We start from the raw sequence: 20,125 nt of genomic DNA on the forward strand, positions 1-20,125 counted from the left end.
GTGCATCTGTCTTTTTCATACTGGAGTGCTGCATTTGTAGGGTAAATTCCTAGAAGTGGAATTCCTGGATCAAATGATATTTGTATTTTGAGCATTTTGAGGAACCTCCATACTGCTTTCCACAATGGTTGAACTAATTTACATTCCCACCAGCAGTGTAGGAGGGTTCCCCTTTCTCCACAACCTTGCCAACATTTGTTGTTGTTTGTCTTTTGGACTGTAGCCATCTTTACTGGTGTGAAGTGATATCTCATTGTGGTTTTAATTTGTATTTCTCTGATGACAGGCGATGTGGAGCATCTTTTCATGTGTCTGTTGGCCATCTGAATTTCTTCTTTAGAGAACTGTCTATTCAGCTCCTCTGCCCATTTTTTTCTTTTTTTTTTTTTTTTTAATTCTCAACAGTCTCCAATCTTCTGAAGCATAACGAACAAGTTCTTACATGGTGAACAAATTCTTACATAGTGAATAAGTTCTTATATGGTGAACAGTGCAAGGGCAGTCATCACAGAAACTTTCGGTTTTGATCACGCATTATGAACTATAAACAGGTCAAATGTGAATATTCGTTTGATTTTTATACTTGATTTCTGTGTGAATCCCACATTTCTCCCTTATTATTATTATTATTATTTTTTTTTTTTAATGAAATGCTGAAGTGGTAGGTAGATGAAAGATAAAGGTAGAAAACATAGTTTAGTGCTGTAAGAGGGCCAATGTAGATGAACAGGTGTGTGCCTCTAGACTAAGTATTAATCCAGCTAGACAAGGGCAACAAAACATCCACGGATGCAGAAGATTTCTCTCAAAACGGGGGGTTGAGGTTCTAAGCCTCACCTCTGTTGATCCCCAATTTCTCATGTGATGGCCCCCCTGCGACTGTGCCTGTCTTAGGTTGTTCCTCCCTTGAGGAATCTTACACGTCTCTGGCTAACCAGTCATCTTCCGGGGCCATACAGGGAAATGTAAAGTTGGTAAGTGAGAGAGAAGCAGTATTGTTTGAAAAGGTTAGCTTTTTACTTCTTTGCAGATTTATGCCCTGTGGCTTTTATGCCCAGCATTTGTCTTGAGGTATCTTTACCACTTGGAAGAATTGTGATACTCGGTAAATTTGATATGAGGCACGAATTCTATTTAAGGATTGTAATTAGGAAGGAAGAAGAAAAGCTATAGAAGTAGCATGCGGAAGAAAACATGGGAAGATTGATTATTTCTTTGACATATCTTCTTGTAGAGTAACTTCAGCATGTATAGGTTTTAAGCTACTACTTAAATTGCGCACACACATTAACATAGTAGGAGTATAGTTACATAACCAAAGCATACCTGTAATTACCACCCATCTCCAGTGAAACCAAGAAAACCAGTTAGGCACCTTAGGCATTTGTGAAAACTTATCTATGATATGGTGGATATTGTCCAACTGAACTTGAACAGTCTGAGAGAAATCCGACAAATTAAAACAACCCATTCCTGGGGAATGTTCACATCCCTTATGTTCTTTTAACAGTAAATAGTCTGTAGTTGTAAGATTTTGGAGCACTACAATTTGCACTTCTCCTAATTCTTGATTGAGTTCCAACAGTATAGATCCAGTCAAATTTGTTGTTTTACTGTATGCACAGGCCAGCTTAGATATCTCCTTCCTCATTCCCATGGCAAGTCCAGGAACTGGTGGGATGAGTGCATCTACAGCTGTAGCAGTGCGTGGATCTTTGTTGGGGTTTTTTGATGATCATCTTCTGGCATGAGTCTTCCAGAGAGTGCTGATGTTGGAAGTTCTTTTTCATATCGTATCTTAGTTCATTTTCGGGGTAGCCCAATTAGGCTTTGATCCTCTGTATAAACACAAACAGACCCTTTGCCTACACTTTTATATGCCCTTTATACCCTTGTGTAGACCTCATTGGAGGTTACCACACAGGAATTGCCTTTTTTTTTTTTTTTTTGGTATCACTAATCTACACTTACATGACGAATATTATGTTTACTAGGCTCTCCCCTATACCAGGTCCCCCCTATAAACCTCTTTACAGTCACTGTCCATCAGCATAGCAAAATGTTGTAGAATCACTACTTGCCTTCTCTGTGTTGTACAGCCCTCCCTTTTCTCCCACCCCCCCATGCATGCTAATCTTAATACCCCCCTACTTCTCCCCCACCTTATCCCTCCCTACCCACCCATCCTCCCCAGTCCCTTTCCCTTTGGTACCTGTTAGTCCATTCTTGAGTTCTGTGATTCTGCTGCTGTTTTGTTCCTTCAGTTTTTCCTTTGTTCTTATATTCCACAGATAAGTGAAATCATTTGGTATTTCTCTTTCTCCGCTTGGCTTGTTTCACTGAGCATAATACCCTCCAGCTCCATCCATGTTGCTGCAAATGGTTGGATTTTCCCTTTTCTTATGGCTGAGTAGTATTCCATTGTGTATATGTACCACATCTTCTTTATCCATTCATCTATCGATGGACATTTAGGTTGCTTCCAATTCTTGGCTATTGTAAATAGTGCTGCGATACTCATTTTTTAATTGGGTTATTTGTTTTTTGTTTGTTGAGGCGTGTGAGCTCTTTATATATTCTGGACGTCAAGCCTTTATCGGATGTGTCATTTTCAAATATATTCTCCCATACTGTAGGGTTCCTTTTTGTTCTATTGATGGTGTCTTTTGCTGTACAGAAGCTTTTCAGCTTAATATAGTCCCACTTTTTCATTTTTGCTGTTGTTTTCCTTGCCCGGGGAGATATGTTCAAGAAGAGGTCACTCATGTTTATGTCTAAGAGGTTTTTGCCTATGTTTTCTTCCAAGAGTTTAATGGTTTCATGACTTACATTCAGATCTTTGATCCATTTTGAGTTTACTTTTGTATATGGGGTTAGACAATGGTCCAGTTTCATTCTCCTACATGTAGCTGTCCAGTTTTGCCAGCACCATCTGTTGAAGAGACTGTCATTTCACCATTGTATGTCCGTGGCTCCTTTATCAAATATTAATTGACCATATATGTCTGGGTTAATGTCTGGATTCTCTAGTCTGTTCCATTGGTCTGTGGCTCTGTTCTTGTGCCAGTACCAAATTGTCTTGATTACTATGGCTTTATAGTAGAGCTTGAAGTTGGGGAGTGAGATCCCCCCTACTTTATTCTTCTTTCTCAGGATTGCTTTGGCTATTCGGGGTCTTTGGTGTTTCCATATGAATTTTTGAATTATCTGTTCCAGTTCATTGAAGAATGTTGCTGGTAGTTTCATAGGGATTGCATCAAATCTGTATATTGCTTTGGGCAGGATGGCCATTTTGGCAATATTAATTCTTCCTAGCCACGAGCATGGGATGAGTTTCCATCTGTTAGTGTCCCCTTTAATTTCTCTTAAGAGTGACTTGTAGTTTTCAGAGTATAAGTCTTTCACTTCTTTGGTTAGGTTTATTCCTAGGTATTTTTTTTTTTTTGATGCAATTGTGAATGGAGTTGTTTTCCTGATTTCTCTTTCTGTTGGTTCATTGTTAGTGTATAGGAAAGCCACAGATTTCTGTGTGTTGATTTTGTATCCTGCAACTTTGCTATATTCCGATATCAGTTCTAGTATTTTTGGGGTGGAGTCTTTAGGGTTTTTTATGTACAGTATCATGTCATCTGCAAATAGTGACAGTTTAACTTCTTCTTTACCAATCTGGATTCCTTGTATGTTTTTGTTTTGTCTGATTGCCGTGGCTAGGACCTCCAGTACTATGTTAAATAACAGTGGAGAGAGTGGGCATCCCTGTCTAGTTCCCGATCTCAGAGGAAAAGCTTTCAGCTTCTTGCTGTTAAGTATAATGTTGGCTGTGGGTTTATCATAGATGGCCTTTATTATGTTGAGGTACTTGCCCTCTATTCCCATTTTGCTGAGAGTTTTTATCATGAATGGATGTTGAACTTTGTCAAATGCTTTTTCAGCATCTATGGAGATGATCATGTGGTTTTTGTCTTTCTTTTTGTTGATGTGGTGGATGATGTTGATGGACTTTCGAATGTTGTACCATCCTTGCATCCCTGGGATGAATCCCACTTGGTCATGGTGTATGAACCTTTTGATGTATTTCTGAATTCGGTTTGCTAATATTTTGTTGAGTATTTGTGCATCTATGTTCATCAGGGGTATTGGTCTGTAATTTTCTTTTTAGGTGGGGTCTTTGCCTGGTTTTGATATTAGGGTGATGTTTTCCTCATAGAATGAGTTTGGGAGTATTCCCTCCTCTTCTATTTTTTGGAAAACTTTAAGGAGAATGGGTATTATGTCTTCTCTGTATGTCTGATAAAATTCCGAGGTAAATCCATCTGGCCTGGGGGTTTTGTTCTTGGGTACTTTTTTGATTATCTCTTCAGTTTCTTTCCTCGTAATTTGTTTGTTGAAATTCTGTGTTTCTTCCTTGGTTAGTTTTTGGAAGGTTGTATTTTTCTAGGAAGTTGTCCATTTCTTCTAGGTTTTCCAGCTTGTTAGCGTGTAAGTTTTCATAGTATTCCCTAATAATTCTTTGTTTTTCTGTAGGGTCCGTCGTGATTTTTCCTTTCTCGTTTCAGATTCTGTTGATGTGTGTTGATTCTCTTTTTTTCTTAATAAGTTTGGCTAGAGGCTTATCTATTTTGTTTATTTTCTCAACGAACCAACTCTTGGTTTCATTGATTTTTTTCTATTGTTTTATTCTTCTCAATTTTATTTATTTCTTCTCTGATCTTTATTATGTCCCTCCTTCTGCTGACTTTAGGCCTCATTTGTTCTTTTTCCAATTTCAATAATTGCGACGTTAGACTATTCATTTGGGATTGTTCTTCCTTCCGTAAGTATGCCTGGATTGCTATATACTATCCTCTTAAGACCTCTTTCGCTGCGTCCCACAGAAGTTGGGATTTTGTGTTGTTGTTCTCATTTGTTTCCATATATTGCTTGATCTCTATTTTAATTTGGTCATTGATCCATTGATTATTTAGGAACATGTTGTTAAGCCTGCATGTGTTTGTGGGCCTTTTTGCTTTCTTTGTACAATTTATTTCTTGTTTTATACCTGTCTGGTCTGAGAAGTTGGTTGGTAGAATTTCAATCTTTTTTAATTTACTGAGGCTCTTTTTGTGTCCTAGTATGTGGTCTATTCTGGAGAATGTTCCATGTGTACTTGAGAAGAATGTGTATCCTGTTGCTTTTGGGTGTAGAGTTCTATAGATGTCTGTTAGGTCCATCTGTTCTAATGTGTTGTTCAGTGCCTCTTTGTCCTTACTTATTTTCTGTCTGGTGGATCTATCCTTTGGAGTGAGTAGCATGTTGAAGTCTCCTAAAATGAATGCATTGCAGTCTATTTCCCCCTTTAGTTCTGTTAGTATTTGTTTCACATATGTAGGTGCTCCTGTGTTGGGTGCATATATATTTATAATGGTTATATCCTCTTGTTGGACTGAGCCCTTTATCATTACTTAATGTCCTTCTTTATGTCTTGTTACTTTCTTTGTTTTGAAGTCTATTTTGTCTAATACTTGTACTGCAACACCTGCTTTTTTCTCCCTGTTTTTTGCATGAAATATCTTTTTCCATCACTTGGCTTTTAGTCTGTGCATGTCTTTGGGTTTGAGGTGAGTGTCTTGTAAGCAGCATATAGATGGGTCTTGCTTTTTTATCCATTCTTTTACTCTGTGTCTTTTGATTGGTGCATTCAGTCCATTTACATTTAGGGTGATTATTGAAAGATATGTACTTATTGCCATTGCAGGCTTTAGATTCATGGTTACCAAAGGTTCATGGTTAGCTTCTTTAGTATCTTACTGTCTAACTTAACTCACTTATTGAGCTATTGTAAACAGTATCTGGTTATTCTTTGTTTCTCTCCCTTCTTATTCCTCCTTCTCCATTCTTCAAATGTTGGGTGTTTTGTTCTGTGCTCTTTGTGTTTCCTTTGACTGCTTTTGTGGGTAGTTGATTTTATTTTTTGTCTTTAGTTAGTATTAGGTTAGTCTCCTTTCTTTGCTGTGATTTTATTTTCTCTGGTGACATCTATTTAGCCTTAGGAGTGCTCCCATCTAGAGCAGTCCCTCTAAAGTACCCTGTAGAGGTGGTTTGTGGGAGGCAAATTCCCTCAACTTTTGCTTGTCTGGGAATTGTTTAATTCCTCCTTCATATTTAAATGATAATCGGGCTGGATACAGTATTCTTGATTCAAGGCCCTTGTTTCATTGCATTAAATATATCATGCCATTCTCTTCTGGCCTGTGAGGTTTCTTTTGAGAATTCTGATTATAGCCTGATGGATTTTCCTTTGTAGGTGACCTTTTTTCTCTCTCTGGCTGCCTTTAATACTCTGTCCTTGTCCTTGATCTTTCCCATTTTAATTATTATGTGTCTTGGTGTTGTCCTCTTTGGGTCCCTTCTGTTGGGAGTTCCGTGTGCTTCCATGGTCTGAGCAACTATTTCTTCTCCCTGTTTGGGGAAGTTTTCAGCAATTTTTTCTTCAAAGACACTTTCTATCCCTTTTTCTCTCTCTTCTTCTTCTGGTACCCTTATAATGCGGATATTGTTCCGTTTGGATTGGTCACACAATTCTCTTAATATTCTTTCCTTCCTGGAGATCCTTTTATTCCTCTCTGCGTCAGCTTCTCTGCATTCTTGTTCTCTGATTTCTATTCCATTAGCGGCCTCTTGCACCTCATCCAGTCTGCTCTTAAATCCTTCCAGAGATTGTTTCATATCTGTAATCTCCTTCCAGACTTCATCCCTTAGCTCTTGCATATTTCTCTGAAGATCCATCAGCATGGTTATGACCTTTGTTTTGAATTCTTTTTCAGGGAGATTGGTTAGGTCTACCTCCCCGGGGGGTGTCTGGACTATTTTGGACTGGACTAAATTCTTCTGCCTTTTTATGGCGATAGAGGTAGTTGTGGGGAGCTGGTGCGTGTGTCGGCTGGGAGAACGTCCCTTCTTGCTAGTTTGTGGCCTTTCTCTCCTGGGAGAACAGAGACCCCTAGCAGCTTGTGCTGGGCAGCTGCGCGCAGACAGGGTGTCTGATTCTTGCCTGGCCGCTGTGGAAGAGGCTCTGTCCGGTTGCTGTGGGTATGGCCGCTGCCACTATGGCGGAGTCGCGCCAATGGTGGAACGGGCGGGAGGCTGTTTATCACTGTGAGGGGCCTCTGAGCTGCGCTGCCCCCCAGGGGGTTGGGGGGCCCGGAGTTCCCTGGGATTCCCAGCTACTAGGCTGATTGCTCCGGGGCACTTCTGTCCAGCTATGAGGCCCCTGTCCCTTTAAGATTTTCAAAGGACACTCGCTTTTCTTTTGTCCCAGGGGCGCCGCCTGTGGGACCTGCTCACAGGTCTTACTGTCGTGTTTCCCTAGTATCCAGCACACCACGCACTGTGTGTCTGCACTCCGGTGCCGATGGCTGGGGCTGGGTGTTTAGCAGTCCTGGGCCACCTCTCCCTTCCCACTCCAACTCCTCTCCTCCCGCCGTGAGCTGTGGTGAGGGGCACTCGGGTCACGCTGGGCTTTGGCTTGTATCTTACCCCCTTCGCGAGGCGCTGGGTTCTCGCAGGTGTAGATGTAGTCTGGCTTTTGTTCTGTGTCTTCTGGTCTCTCTTCTAGGAATAGTTGTATTTGTTGAATTTTCAAAAATACATATAGTTTTGGGAGGAGATTTCCGCTGCTCTACTCATGCTGCCATCTTGGCTCCTCCCCCAAGCTAGAGTTATTTTTTAAAATTTATTGTTACTTCACATTTTCTTAGTATCTTGCTTAGAAGGTAATTAAAAGTGAAATTTAAAACTTTTCAGTACAAAAATTTCTTGAATAGTTAAAAATATAAATAGAAATTCTGCAATTCTATACTCTGTCATTATTAAACCTGATAAATAGAAGTTGGGATTCAGGAGTTGCTTTCCACCCAGACAGACTTGGTATTGTTACAGGTGCATTTAGGAAGCTTGTGGGTAGGAGTTTAACGCTAATGGTTTCAAAATAAGGGAACATGAATGACTATAGATATCACTCTCCTGTAGAACTTTCTGTGATAATAGAAGTGTACTAGAAATTGTGCTGTTTAATTGGTAGCCACTCGCTACAGGTGGCTATTATTTAACAATAAATTTGAAAAAAACTATTAAAAAAAAGTCAGGTTCAAAATTTATGTCATTCTTTAGACTAAGTCTGTACCTGGATAATGTGGGGGGACCTATAAGTTAACTTAATGAGCATGGTGGTAAAGAATGGCCTTTTAATAAGCCAAGGAATTAGAAGAAAGACACTGACTACTCTGAAAGACTCAAAGGACTATGGAGCTCACGAAAGCAGTTAGCATATTATTTTTCCCAGCTCCCAGCAAAGTCACTGGTTCTTCTTAAAAAACACCTGGAGCATGGTTCCCACACTATTCCTTGTTAATATGTTCCCAGTGTATGCTAACTCTTATAGGTAGGGAAATTCCCAGTGTATAAACAAAAGTGGTCTGTTGAATCCAGGTGTTACTGAATGTTGATGCCCACGATGGTGTCCTAGTCCTGGTTCTTTGCCTCACCCTCCCTCTTTTAAAAGATACACATATAGTTGGAGAGATAACCAACTGGGCTGGAGTTTTGGTAGCCCTTGGCCCTACAGTGTCAAGTATTACAGTATTGCTGTGTGTTCCTAACCTTCTGCATAACATTTACATGGGACATACCCAGAGTCATCTATGCTGGTGACTCACGGCAGCCTTGCCTGTTAGACTGGCTTATCCCAAAGCAGTGCTTGATTCTCCCCATCAGATCCCTGTATGTCTGTTTTGGCTAACATGTCAGATTAAAACAGGAAGAATTATTTTGGAATTGTTTGGGCTTAGCTTCTTCAGGATTTTGGGTTTAATTTTGAGAGAAGGCTGAAAGTCACAGTTTGCTAGAGATTTGTGTTGAGGACACTGTCTTCAGCTCAGTGGTTAGATTTGTATCAGTGTGTTGTCAGTAGTCACTGGAAGCAGTGAACCCATCTTACTGTGCTCTGATTCTCAAATTGCTGTTTTGGGAAGACATAAATGAATTTATACTAATCTTCCTGTTGCGTACCAAGATATGGTCTGTGTGGAGATGCACAAAGAATTGGCTTTGGGCTCTTATCTTTAACACACTTTTACTTAAACTGGCCTATCATATTCCTTTTGAAGTTACTCTAGCTACTAAATTCTTCCTAAGTCTAGGATGTTTCAAAACAAGTTCATTTTTCTACATAGTTTAGGTAATTCCATTTACTAGTTTTTATTAAGACAAAGATGAGAGCTCCTTGAGCAGGGAGGCCCAGGAACAAACTAAGGGGCAGAGTGGAGTCTGTGATCACTTGAAAGAGATGTGGTCATTTGGCTCTGAAGACTCCCCTTTCACCATGGCACAGCGTCTGTGCCCGTGGGATACTGCAGCATCTCCAGGGCAGTAGCATGGTGAGGTTAGCCAGATTGTAGCCTTGAGCTAAAGTAAAAGTGTGTGTGTGTATGTGTGAGAGAGAGAGAGAGACAGAGAATTGTTTTTGCCTATGCTTTTCAGTTTTTTTAGTTTCCTTTTCTGGAAAATCTAGTGACCATTTTAAGAGTAAATTTAAATTGATTAGATTTTAAGTATGTGTACAGCTGTGTTACCATAATAAAATGCTAATCTGATTTTTAAGCAATAACTTCCCACTTTTTTTAAGAAAAAGGGAATGGTTTAAATGGAGTCAGATATAGAGATTGGTAATAGCTTAAATTTGGCCTTAAGCTCAGTGGATGAGGCATGAAGCAAGTTAAGTCATCACACCACTTTGTAACCCTCCTTTCTCTTTTGCTTCAGTTTCCACTGGCTCCCTTGCTCAGCAATATGCGCATCCCAATGCTGCCCTGCACCCACATACTCCACATCCTCAGCCTTCAGCAACCCCCACTGGACAGCAGCAAAGCCAGCATGGGGGAAGTCATCCTGCACCCAGTCCTGTCCAGGTAAGGAGAATTCAGAGGCCTTCCCCAGATCGCCTCCTCCTCCTACTGACTGAGTGTTCTTCTCAGTGCCAGGCAAGTTGCTAGGTACCATGTGATCAGAACACCTAGCTGCCCTGCCTCATGGAGCCAGCCTACAACTCTGTAGGCTTGCACCCCTGACATTGGTTTGGTTTTTAAATCACATTAAGCTACACATTGAGAACAAGGTGATTGGGTAAGTCTAGAAACTTATCGATACTAAAAAATCTAACATAAAGTAAGGAATTTGCTTGTGACTTAATTTTTTTTACTTTATTCTTATGTTTATGGGGTTTTTTCCTGCTATCATCTTTAATCACATTTGTTCACAGAGGCAGCTAAGGATCTCTTTGACATATGTCTATTTCCTGTGGCAGCAGTCTTCTTACCTGTGCTTGGTTGGTGGCTTGTAACTGCTAGGCTGAGCTTCGGGCTTGCATCCCCAAAAAAATGTCTCAGGATAGGAGGCACCATCCCCTCAACCCTGCTCCTACCACCCTGTATGTTCTCTCTTGTACTTGCCATCGCCCTTTATCTTAGATGGGCCCAGGTGGGACCTGTTTTCCTGTGTAGAAACTCAGCTTTGTGTGTGATCCTTAACTGCTTTTCATTAAAGAAATGGTTTTCTCCATTCTTTCCTGTCGCTTTGCAGCACCATCAGCACCAGGCTGCCCAGGCTCTCCATCTGGCCAGTCCACAGCAGCAGCCAGCCATCTACCACGCAGGGCTTGCGCCAACCCCACCTTCCATGACACCTGCCTCCAATACGCAGTCGCCGCAGAGTAGTTTCCCAGCAGCACAGCAGACCGTCTTTACAATTCACCCTTCTCATGTTCAGCCGGCATACACCAATCCACCCCACATGGCCCACGTACCTCAGGTAAACCCGCTTTAGCCCACTTTTCTGTGATGATCAAGTAGAATATGAAGGTTATCAGATAAGCAGCAAAGAGCCAGGTGCTGTCCAAGCTAGGAAACCCTGTGTGTGATTCCATTTGCCTGTCTCCCTTCTCCCACTCAAGTACATGTCATCTGGCCCTAAATGAGTGTTTGTGTGGTTTTGTAATGGGATCAGGGAAGTTGTTAATTGGTCAGTCCTTTAACATTCCCCAACTGAGACTGTGAAAATATCTTTGACTCTGGAATGCAACCCAGTCAGTCCTTTCCTTTGTCTGCTTTGCTGTGTTTATATAGCTTCACTGCTATATATGTGTATGCATATATATATATATTTTTTTTTTTTCCCTTTCTCACACACACACACGCGCTCACACGCGCAGAAGAAATCTGGCAGGGAGGGTGGGCCATCACAAACTTGCAGTTCCCTGAGGTGACCCTGGGCCTGTCAGCTTGAATGTTAGTCACATGAGCTCTGGAGAAATCTCTCCACTTGTTTTCCCTGGCTGTTCATACATCTGCTTTGACCCTATGTTGTAGTTCTTGAAAAGGCCTAGCCTTGTATACTGGTGCAGTGTAACTAGAAGCTGGAAGCACCCAAGTGTTCCCATTTTTAGAGCAGCCTCGGAAGCACTTTGGAGCTCACCTCCAGTATAAGCTTCTGAAGGTGGAAAGGTGTGGTTGCCATCTCAGTGGTATGCTGTCTGCATCAGCTGCTGACCAAAGTTCAGTGCAATCCAGGGCCCAGTTGGATTGTCTTAATGAGAAAGAGCTGCACTGAGATTGGGCTAATACTGCGTTGAAGCACTCCCTGGAGCTTAAGGGTGAATTGCGATGTTTCTTTGCTGCTTTCATAACAGAACTCTTAGGCTGGTCTAAGCTAGACTGCCTCACTGAACTCTGTTTCATGTCAAATTTTGTGCCCCTGAGGCTGTGCCGTGGTGGGGGCTGGAGATGCGCCTCAGTGGGAGCTAACTCAGAAGGCAGCCTTGTAACTTGAGGGCCACAGCTCGGGGAAGTTGGGCATCCGCCCCTGCACAAGTGTAGGTTCTGTAATGTGGCACACTGCAGTGGATGATTTGCTTTTGACAGTGGGGAGGGGAGCTGGTTTGGTCAGGTGTGAGCCAGCATGGTTTGGCTGAATCAGGAGCTTCATGAGAGCTGGGGTCCTGTAGATGTCTAGTAGAGTCTGGTGGCTATGTGAATTTACGTGTAAGTTAGGGTTCCCAAAACCTCACTTTGGTGTTTTTGTGCTGAAAGAACAAAAAAGTTAACATTTACAAGGAAGCCCAAATAGGCCATGGGCACATTTGAATATGTAAGAGAGTAAAAACAGCATTTAATTTAAGGCTTATCATGGTCTAGAACAGTGCACAGTATCAGAGGCAGGAAATGAGGGCTCCTCCTGGCCCTGCCAAATCCTTGCAGAGCTGGAGTCCAGCTACTTGGGCTGACCAAAACCTCTCCATCCTGACAGTGAGACCAGGTTGAACTCACAATCAGTTGGTACAGGGACACTGGGCTGGTCCAGATGATTACCACCCCCCTCCCCCATTTCACTGGAGCCATTAACTATAACCCATCCCCTCTTGCCTTACCAGATGTTTTAGCAGAGCGAATGGGGCCTGAGAGTCTTCTCTCACTGCCCTGACTCATTCTTCACTGAGGTGTGCTGGTGAGCAAGCAAGCAGCAGAGGGGATGGGACAAAGGAAGAGAGAGCTAAGTAGTCCAAAGAAAAGAGTTCAACAGTCTGTGCTTACAATGTAAACCTGCTTTCCTCTTTGAAAGGAATATCTTTAAAACTGCAGGCCTTGCATGGAAGCCAGATTTTGAATCATCATTGTATCTTGCTTACATCTGGGCTCTGATCTTTGTGACGACCTTGTCTCAGCACTGAATCCAGTATCAGAAATGTTGAAGGCTAGGATATTGCAGCCCTCACTTTGACACAGGCTTTGTGGGTGCTTATTCCCTCAGCCATGCAGGATCTGCTAGAGGGTGAAGGCTGTCAGTTGATCGATCCACTAGGAGTGTCCCTAGAGAAAGGGCGGGCCATGAGGGCCCACTGTTGCCCTTCCCTTAGAGCCCAGCCCGGTGAAAGGAACACAGTTGACATGTTGTTTAAGCTGGAGATGTTGCCTGTATGCGTAAAAGAGCTCTCTGTTTCAGGCTCATGTACAGTCAGGAATGGTTCCTTCTCATCCAACTGCCCATGCGCCAATGATGCTAATGACGACACAGCCACCCGGCGGTCCCCAGGCCGCCCTCGCTCAAAGTGCACTACAGCCCATTCCAGTCTCGACAACAGCGCATTTCCCCTATATGACGCACCCTTCAGGTGAGGCGTGTGTGTGCAGGGGCCGCCGGGCACTCCAAAGAATTCTGCTCGCTCAGGTCTAATGGCAGGCAGGGCCAGCGCTTCAAGCCCCACATTTGAGAACCAGCAAGAGCTGTCAGCATGTGCACAGTAGGGACTGTGGTGACCAGTTCAGTGTCAGGGCCTGAGGCTCCTGGGAGCCAAGTCTGTGTGTGTTCTGATGGTATACAGGATTGGGCTTGATGAGCAACAGTAGCAGGATTCTGTGTAGCTGACACATGCTTAGGACTCAGTTGGCCTCCTTTGTTACGGTAGGCTGGACAGGGCAGTGTTTTCCTTCCTGAGTCCCAACAGTCTGATGCGGGGGGTTATCACCATGGCAGAGTTTGATTGTAGTTCTGGAGACTGCTACTGATGAGAAAGTGCTGTGAATGGATTGGTTTTGAGTGTAGTACTAGCTTCAGCCTATGCCCTGACAAGGGTAGAGTACCCTGTGATTGTGCTCTAATACTTGATGGCTGCCATGGCGATATTTCAGTCTAACCTGTTATTACTCTGAAAGCAGTACTGGTGCTTGGCTAATATTTGGGGAGGCCTTTTTTTCCTACCCCGTGAGCAATAAAAGTCTTCTGAGAGTTTTATCTGAAGTGGTTCTATGTCTGATTGGTTTGTTTCCACCTACCGGCCTACTCCCTCCCCCTTTTGGTGCAGGTGGGAGGGGGGAGAGTGATTAAGTTTTGAGTCTCCTTCAGCTAGCACAAGAATAGATTATGGTCCTGTGCTGCAGAGACACTAGGCTAATGTTCAGTGTTGCCAGTTTTCTGTTTAAATATTCACTTTTCTTCTTTTACAGTACAAGCCCACCACCAACAGCAGTTGTAAGGCTGCCCTGGAGGAACCGAAAGGCCAAATTCCCTCCTCCCTTCTACTGCTTCTACCAACTGGAAGCACAGAAAATTAGAATTTCATTTATTTTGGTTTTTTTTTTTTTTAATGTGATTTCTTGTAACATCCAATAGGAATGCTAACAGTTCACTTGCAGCGGAAGATGTTTGGGCCGAGTAGAGGCAGTTAGGACTTGTGGGCTGTTCCATAATTCCATGCGCTGTTTCAGAGTCCCGCAAGTACCCCAGCTCTGCTTGCTGAAACTGGAAGTTATTTATTTTTTAGTGACCCTCGAAAGTCATGAACACATCGGCTAGCAAAAGAAGTAACAAGAGTGATTCTTGCTGCTATTACTGCTTTAAAAAAAAAAATCAAGACTTGGAACACCCTTTACTAAACTTGACAAAGGTTCAGTAAATTCTTACCGTCAAACTGACGGATTATTATTTATAAAGTTTGATGAAGTGATCACTGTCTACAGTGGTTCAACTTTTAAGTTAAGGGAAAAAACTTTTACTTTGTAGATAATATAAAATAAAAACTTAAAAAAAATTAAAAAATAAAAAAAGTTTTAAAAACTGATACCAAGTTAGTGTGTGTTTGTATAAGCTATTTGTATTATAGGATTTAAGTAAGCAGGAGGGCAGTGTGTACTTTCTTAATGTGGAAGGTTAGTTGTCAAATGATTTTTCTTCTTCACCTCTAGTTCTGGTTCAAGGTATCTAGAAAAAGACAAGACTGAGATAATCTCTTTGGTGGATAGAGGTCTGCTTCAGAAGGAGGAAGGCTGGCCAGAGTTGGGCAGCACTGAACTCCACATCCTCAGCCTGATGCTGATTGTGTAAGCTTCCTTTTTACTATCTCCTGAACCAAGCAAGTGTGGGAGTCGTAAGTTGTTCTGATTCAGGCATCTCTGGCCAGTAGGGGGCAGGATGCACTTTTTTTAATGTGATAAAAGAAATCCCGATGCACAGTGGACAAAGCAGCTTACAGCTGTAAACTCATAGTGTTTAAGTCCACATCTTGTGAGAGGACAAAGGCACATGTTAGAGCAGGGCAAGGATTTTATAGAGATCATAGTTGTAACAGAGCCTTCAAATACTGTGGCAACAAATTGGGATTCTGAAAACTATTTTTTAATTCATATGTAGCAAGTTGTACATTGTAGCAAAATTTGCAGTATTCAAGAATAAGTTACTTGTACAGTACATAAACAATACATAAAAATTTGCCAAATACCTACTGCCTATAATGGTACAAGATGAATCCATTTTCTGCGTTCTTGTTACAGTGTGGTGCTTATTCTAACCAAACACTGGATGTCAGATGTGTCCTTGTTAAGAGGCAGTGGATAATATACTACTAAGTTCCTCTAGCCTGTGGGAGATATTAGTGCCCACATGCTATCTGTGATAAGAGACTTAAGCCCTGATTAAAAGCATAAAGGAATCTGAGGCGGCCCTTAGGGAAGAGTTCAAGGCCTTAATTTTAGGTTAAGAAACTGTTATGTAAAAATAGTGTTCTCTGGCCTAAGATTTTAATGATTGCTATTCCTTTTTCCTACACGTCCAGAAATGATCAAAGGCAGAAGATTTATACCAGATAAAGCCATATGGATTGCTGGTCTAAAATTCAAGGCAGGTTAGTTGACTTAATTCTTTGGTGCTGGTGACTGTTAGTTTGTAAAAAGTTCATTAAAGTCAGATGAAGGAAGTGATGGTGCTGGGAGCAGTCAAGCTATCCTTGTTGTCTGCAATTAGAGATAACTGAAGGGGTTGTGATGGTCACTGTCCATCTGGCCTGCAGAGCCTGGGCTCTCAGCAGAGGCTGCTAGATTGGCGTCTTGCCAGCAGTGGTCACATCAGAACTGGAAGGAGGGTGGTGGAATGTACTGTAACCACAGTGGGCCGCTGCAGTCAGCAGGATCATTACCTCTTGGCCTGTGAGGGCATCAAGCCCAGGGATCCATTGCTCCCTTTTCCTCCAGCTCAGTCTGCTCTAGCAGAAAGGCATTAGCTTAGTGTCACTTCTTCCCAGGCCAGGAGGGGGCTTTTGGTCGGAAAGTATTTGAACTGAGAGGAAATGTTTTTCTCGGACATGTTATGCTGACGCAGTCTGGAGGTGGGTGACTTCCAACTCTGTCAGAGTCTGAGCTTATATTTTGTAGCCAGTGGGTAAGAGCTGCTAGTATGTTGTGCCTGGCTGAGTGCTACCTGAGAATTGTATGTTAAGAGGTTGCTAAGAAGTGAGTCCCTTGGCTTGAAGATGTCACAGCTCAGCTGTTTACACTCCTGGCTGGAGGAAGCGAACTTAACTTGGTTCATTGTCTGCTTGGTCACTTGGTCCCTTCCCTGTACAGACAAGGGGAAAATCTGTACCAGGGATTTAACAGCACTGACTTTCATGCTGAGCTTTTCTCTTTTAAGAGAGAAATCCAGTATGATGCTCACTCCTCTGGTTCACACTTTGCTTAGCATTCATTACTTAGAGAAACCTGCTTGATCTATATAAAATAAGGGGGGGTAGGGGATATCCTTAGAAATGGACCACAAATCTGGATCTATTTTACAAACACCCAGGAGTTAGGAGTGTTAATTTTAAAACTGGTAAAGAGGTGGCTGCTTGCCCCCCTCACCCCAAGAAAATTCTTGAAGCAGAAGTCTGATCTCTGACTTCTCGGGAGTATAGAGAATGACTGGATGAGATAAGGCAGTCAATAGTTTTAGGCCAAGGTTTAATTTTAGCCTCTGATTGATGTATCTGTAAATGTTAGGCTGTGCTAAACTCCCAGTTTCCTGGAAGTTCCTTCGGTAAGCCTCACGGCTGTATTGAATAACTTTGCTGGAACCCAGGAGCAGCTGACTCAACTCTGTCACTGACCCTCCCTCCCCCCTTGTTTCTGAGCTTCCCTGTGAAAGTTCTGGGAGGAACCAGCCCTGCTATGAATTCACTATCACTTGTGAAAGGCAAGTATAGATGGAGATTTGACTGCAGGACCTGCCTGGACATTCAAGATTGTATGTACCCCATGTACATGCATACATTCTTAATCAGTGAAACAGGAACCAGCTGGAACAGAACACTGTGGGCTATTAAAGGCGCTTCTTATTAGCTGTGCACCAGATTCCTAGCTTCCATGTTGGCTCAAGAATGAGCCTGAAACCTTGTGCAAGAATTTAAGCTATTAAATGCTTGGGGGTCTTGGAGCCAAGCCCTGGTGGAGGAATTACTAGAAAGGGCCGAGGAGCCCTTCTTCCCTTTTTGCTTGTCCCGCCCTCACAAAGCTGCTATAAACCAGAATCCAGTTTATTCATAAGGCACCAGGTTTTATTCATGCCACCCTATTTCAGTAATTGCCTGAATTTCCCTGAAAGGGTGACATGCTTCACTTCTCTATACTTAGGACAGTGGCCACTCAGCAAGAGGTGACTGTCCTGAGGATGCCATAAACAAGGAAGCCAGGCATGCTGGCTCAGACCAAAAACTAGTCAAGTAGGGTTTGCATAGTGGTCTCTGACTATAAAAATCACATGGGTATTAGTCCAAACAGTACAATGAAATAACCTATGATTTAGTTTTGAAACCTGAATCCTTTGAAAAATTAATCTGAGGTAAAAATGTATAAAATAATTTTGACCTTTAAGTTTATCCATCTGCCAGAGCTGTGTCCTAAAGCTGAGAGTTGAAGGCAGGGTAGGTGTGGTCACCTATGGCCTGGGCACAGCAGACCTGCCATGTGGACTAAAGTACAATACAATAGGAAAGGGGAATCCAGGGTTTGTTAGTGTTTTGGGCTTCCAGATAACCCGACCCCACTGTAACCCACCCCCCAGTAGAAAGTCCATCAGCTGTGACAGTGCCAGTGAAGAAGAGAACAAGTTTCCACTGCCAGCTCTGACCCTCACCCTAACACTGCCTCTAAGAGTGATGAGGACTAGGTCCTACAGACCCAGGGCAGGAGCTAGCGGCAACTGCTAACAAGAACTACATCTGTAAACAATAAGGAGAAAGCCAGGTAATGGATGAAACTTACAGGAGGCCCTTTAACAGGCCTAATAGAAGGGTCACGTCCCAACTGGAATGAGCAGTTAAGCATCCCTTAAACCTCTCTCTGGAAGGAAGGAAAGTTACATTCACAAGTTCACATCTCTGCTTGCTTGTGTTCCTCAGGGGGGCCTCTGGGAGCCTGGGGTGCCCCGCCACCTGTCAGAGAGGTGTGTACTGATTGTCTATGGCCCGCAGGTGGTTCCGGGAAGAGGCATCCATTTCGTAGTCTGCGTCCCGGGCTCGACTGGCAGGTTCGGGCTCCAGGTGCCTCAGGCTGTTGGCCAGCTCCTCCGGTGAAGGCACCAGGTGGAAGATCTGCTCTGGGGGAGAGGATCGGCCTGGGAGGGCATCTGGGCCAAGTCTCTGCGGACAGCCAGAAGAGCTAAGGTGGGGAAGGCCCAGCTCTGAGTCCCAGCGAGACAGGGAGAAAGGGAACAGGATGGTGTTGGAGGAACCTATGGGACAAGTGACAGAGAGAGACCACAGTGTCAGTCTTTATGGGGTGGGGTAAGTGTTGGAAGGATGCAAAGAAGATCTCTCTGCCCCTGGGTTTGTAGCAAGCTTTTACCCTCTACCTGGTTCCCTGGCTCATCCACCCCCTTTATAAAGGGATTTAGGGTCACACCTGGTGGCTGGGAGACAACTACCACATAGCTGGACAGCCGGACATCACAGGCGGCACCGCACTCGAGTGGGATGGGTGAGCGTTGGAAGTGGTGTAGCATGTCCACAACTGAGGGAAAATGCAGGTGCTGCACGCGGCACTGGCCCCGCTCAGTCAGTGACAGGCGCAGGTGCTGCAGGAGACAGCAGGCTCACATTCTGGCCCTGAAAGGCCTTAAATTTGGTGGGGAGGGGCTTACCCCACCTGGACCCATACCTTGGCTATGCCTTGGAAGTTGAATGTGAGCACATACTCCCCACGCCGTGTCTCACTCTGCCGCACTAGGAACACTCCATGAGCATCAGGGCCTTGCAGCTGAACCAGCTGAGCTGCCTTCACTCGGGAGATGGGGCCATGGAACCAGGGATAGCAGGACAGGAAGTGATCGGTTTTCTGGCAGGCTGGGTCCAGCAACCCCCCAGGAGAAGCACCTGGTAGAGAAGTGGGTGGTGGTAAGCCATTGTGGATGCCTAGGTCCTGGGCTGAGGCTGGGCTCCAGTGTATGTGGAGGACAAAGGCCCAGGCCCAGAACCACTCACCTTGGTTCAGAGAATCCATGCTTCCTCTTGGAGAGTTGGATGTGCCGGGTTCTGGAGCTGAGGGAATATGCGTCTCTGGGTCTGTGCTCTCCAGCCTGCTGGAGAAGAGGCCAGGGATTAGGATCCGAGTAGGTTAGGGACGTAGTAAAAGCCATACCAGGGTTGGGGCCATAAGGGTCTGGGGCCTTACCCTTGGCCTGTATATTCCTGGAGCTCAGCCATCCACGAATTCAGCTGCTGCTCATCTCCCACCTCAAAGATGATGTCTGTCCGATCCTTCACCTGGCAGGGAGGGAGGGAACCACTATGTGGGATCCCTGAGGCATGTGTTAACCCCCATGTGGAAAGCTGTCACTCACCTTCAGCACAAAGGTGTACAAGTTGTCGGGCATCTCGAGGCGTGTGCATCGCCGGACCTCCTGGATGCTAGAGCAGGCTGCTTGTAACTTGGGCTTTGAACTCTAGGAGACCAAGGGAGGCACTCAAGACTTGCCCTTCACCCTGCCAGGCACCTAGCTTATGGAATGAGTGCTTATGATGCTGCTGAGTGGACACCCAGCCTGGAGGAAGTTCTGGCTTTCTGCTTGTAGGAGCCTGCAGAGGACCTAGAGCCTAGAGGCTCTTAAGCACTCCCCCCACCCCCCGCCCATGCACACACATCCCCACAGGTTTCTGAGGCCAACTCCCCCTTCCCCTGGGCCTGTGGACATTTCAGCTCTGATGTGTATGTGCCTGCTGACAACTTTTTCTCTCTTCCCACTGGTGGAGCAAAGAGCTCCCCACACGGGCTGGTCACATTGGCTACTAACCCCT

The 20,125-nt window shown here is 44.0% G+C and overlaps 2 protein-coding genes across 13 annotated transcripts in view; one reads left to right on the plus strand and one right to left on the minus strand.

Moving 5' to 3' along the window:
• Positions 1-14,644, plus strand: part of ATXN2 (ataxin 2) — a 125,958-nt gene extending 111,314 nt beyond the window's left edge. For 5 of the 7 annotated variants that reach the window (XM_057491881.1, XM_036929420.2, XM_036929419.2 and 2 more), the window contains 4 exons: positions 9,799-9,944; positions 10,615-10,842; positions 13,030-13,198; positions 14,031-14,644. In XM_057491881.1, coding sequence (XP_057347864.1) covers positions 9,799-9,944; positions 10,615-10,842; positions 13,030-13,198; positions 14,031-14,059 — 572 coding nt within the window. In that variant the 3' untranslated portion in view covers positions 14,060-14,644. The remainder of the gene's footprint in view (positions 1-9,798; positions 9,945-10,614; positions 10,843-13,029; positions 13,199-14,030) is intronic. The other 2 variants (XM_036929422.2, XM_057491882.1) reach the window with 1 other exon arrangement.
• SH2B3 (SH2B adaptor protein 3) overlaps positions 14,194-20,125 on the minus strand; it is a 35,818-nt gene continuing 29,886 nt past the window's right edge. For 2 of the 6 annotated variants that reach the window (XM_036929423.2, XM_036929425.2), the window contains 6 exons: positions 19,672-19,773; positions 19,503-19,594; positions 19,313-19,410; positions 18,990-19,204; positions 18,735-18,906; positions 18,090-18,564 (listed from right to left, as the gene is read on the minus strand). In XM_036929423.2, the coding sequence (XP_036785318.2) occupies positions 18,269-18,564; positions 18,735-18,906; positions 18,990-19,204; positions 19,313-19,410; positions 19,503-19,594; positions 19,672-19,773 (975 nt within the window). In that variant the 3' untranslated portion in view covers positions 18,090-18,268. Of the gene's footprint in view, positions 14,326-18,089; positions 18,565-18,734; positions 18,907-18,989; positions 19,205-19,312; positions 19,411-19,502; positions 19,595-19,671; positions 19,774-20,125 lie in introns of those variants that run through there. The other 4 variants (XM_057491888.1, XM_036929426.2, XM_057491887.1 and 1 more) reach the window with 4 other exon arrangements.

Source organism: Manis pentadactyla, chromosome 14 (assembly GCF_030020395.1).
Source record: "Manis pentadactyla isolate mManPen7 chromosome 14, mManPen7.hap1, whole genome shotgun sequence".
NCBI lineage: Eukaryota > Metazoa > Chordata > Mammalia > Pholidota > Manidae > Manis > Manis pentadactyla.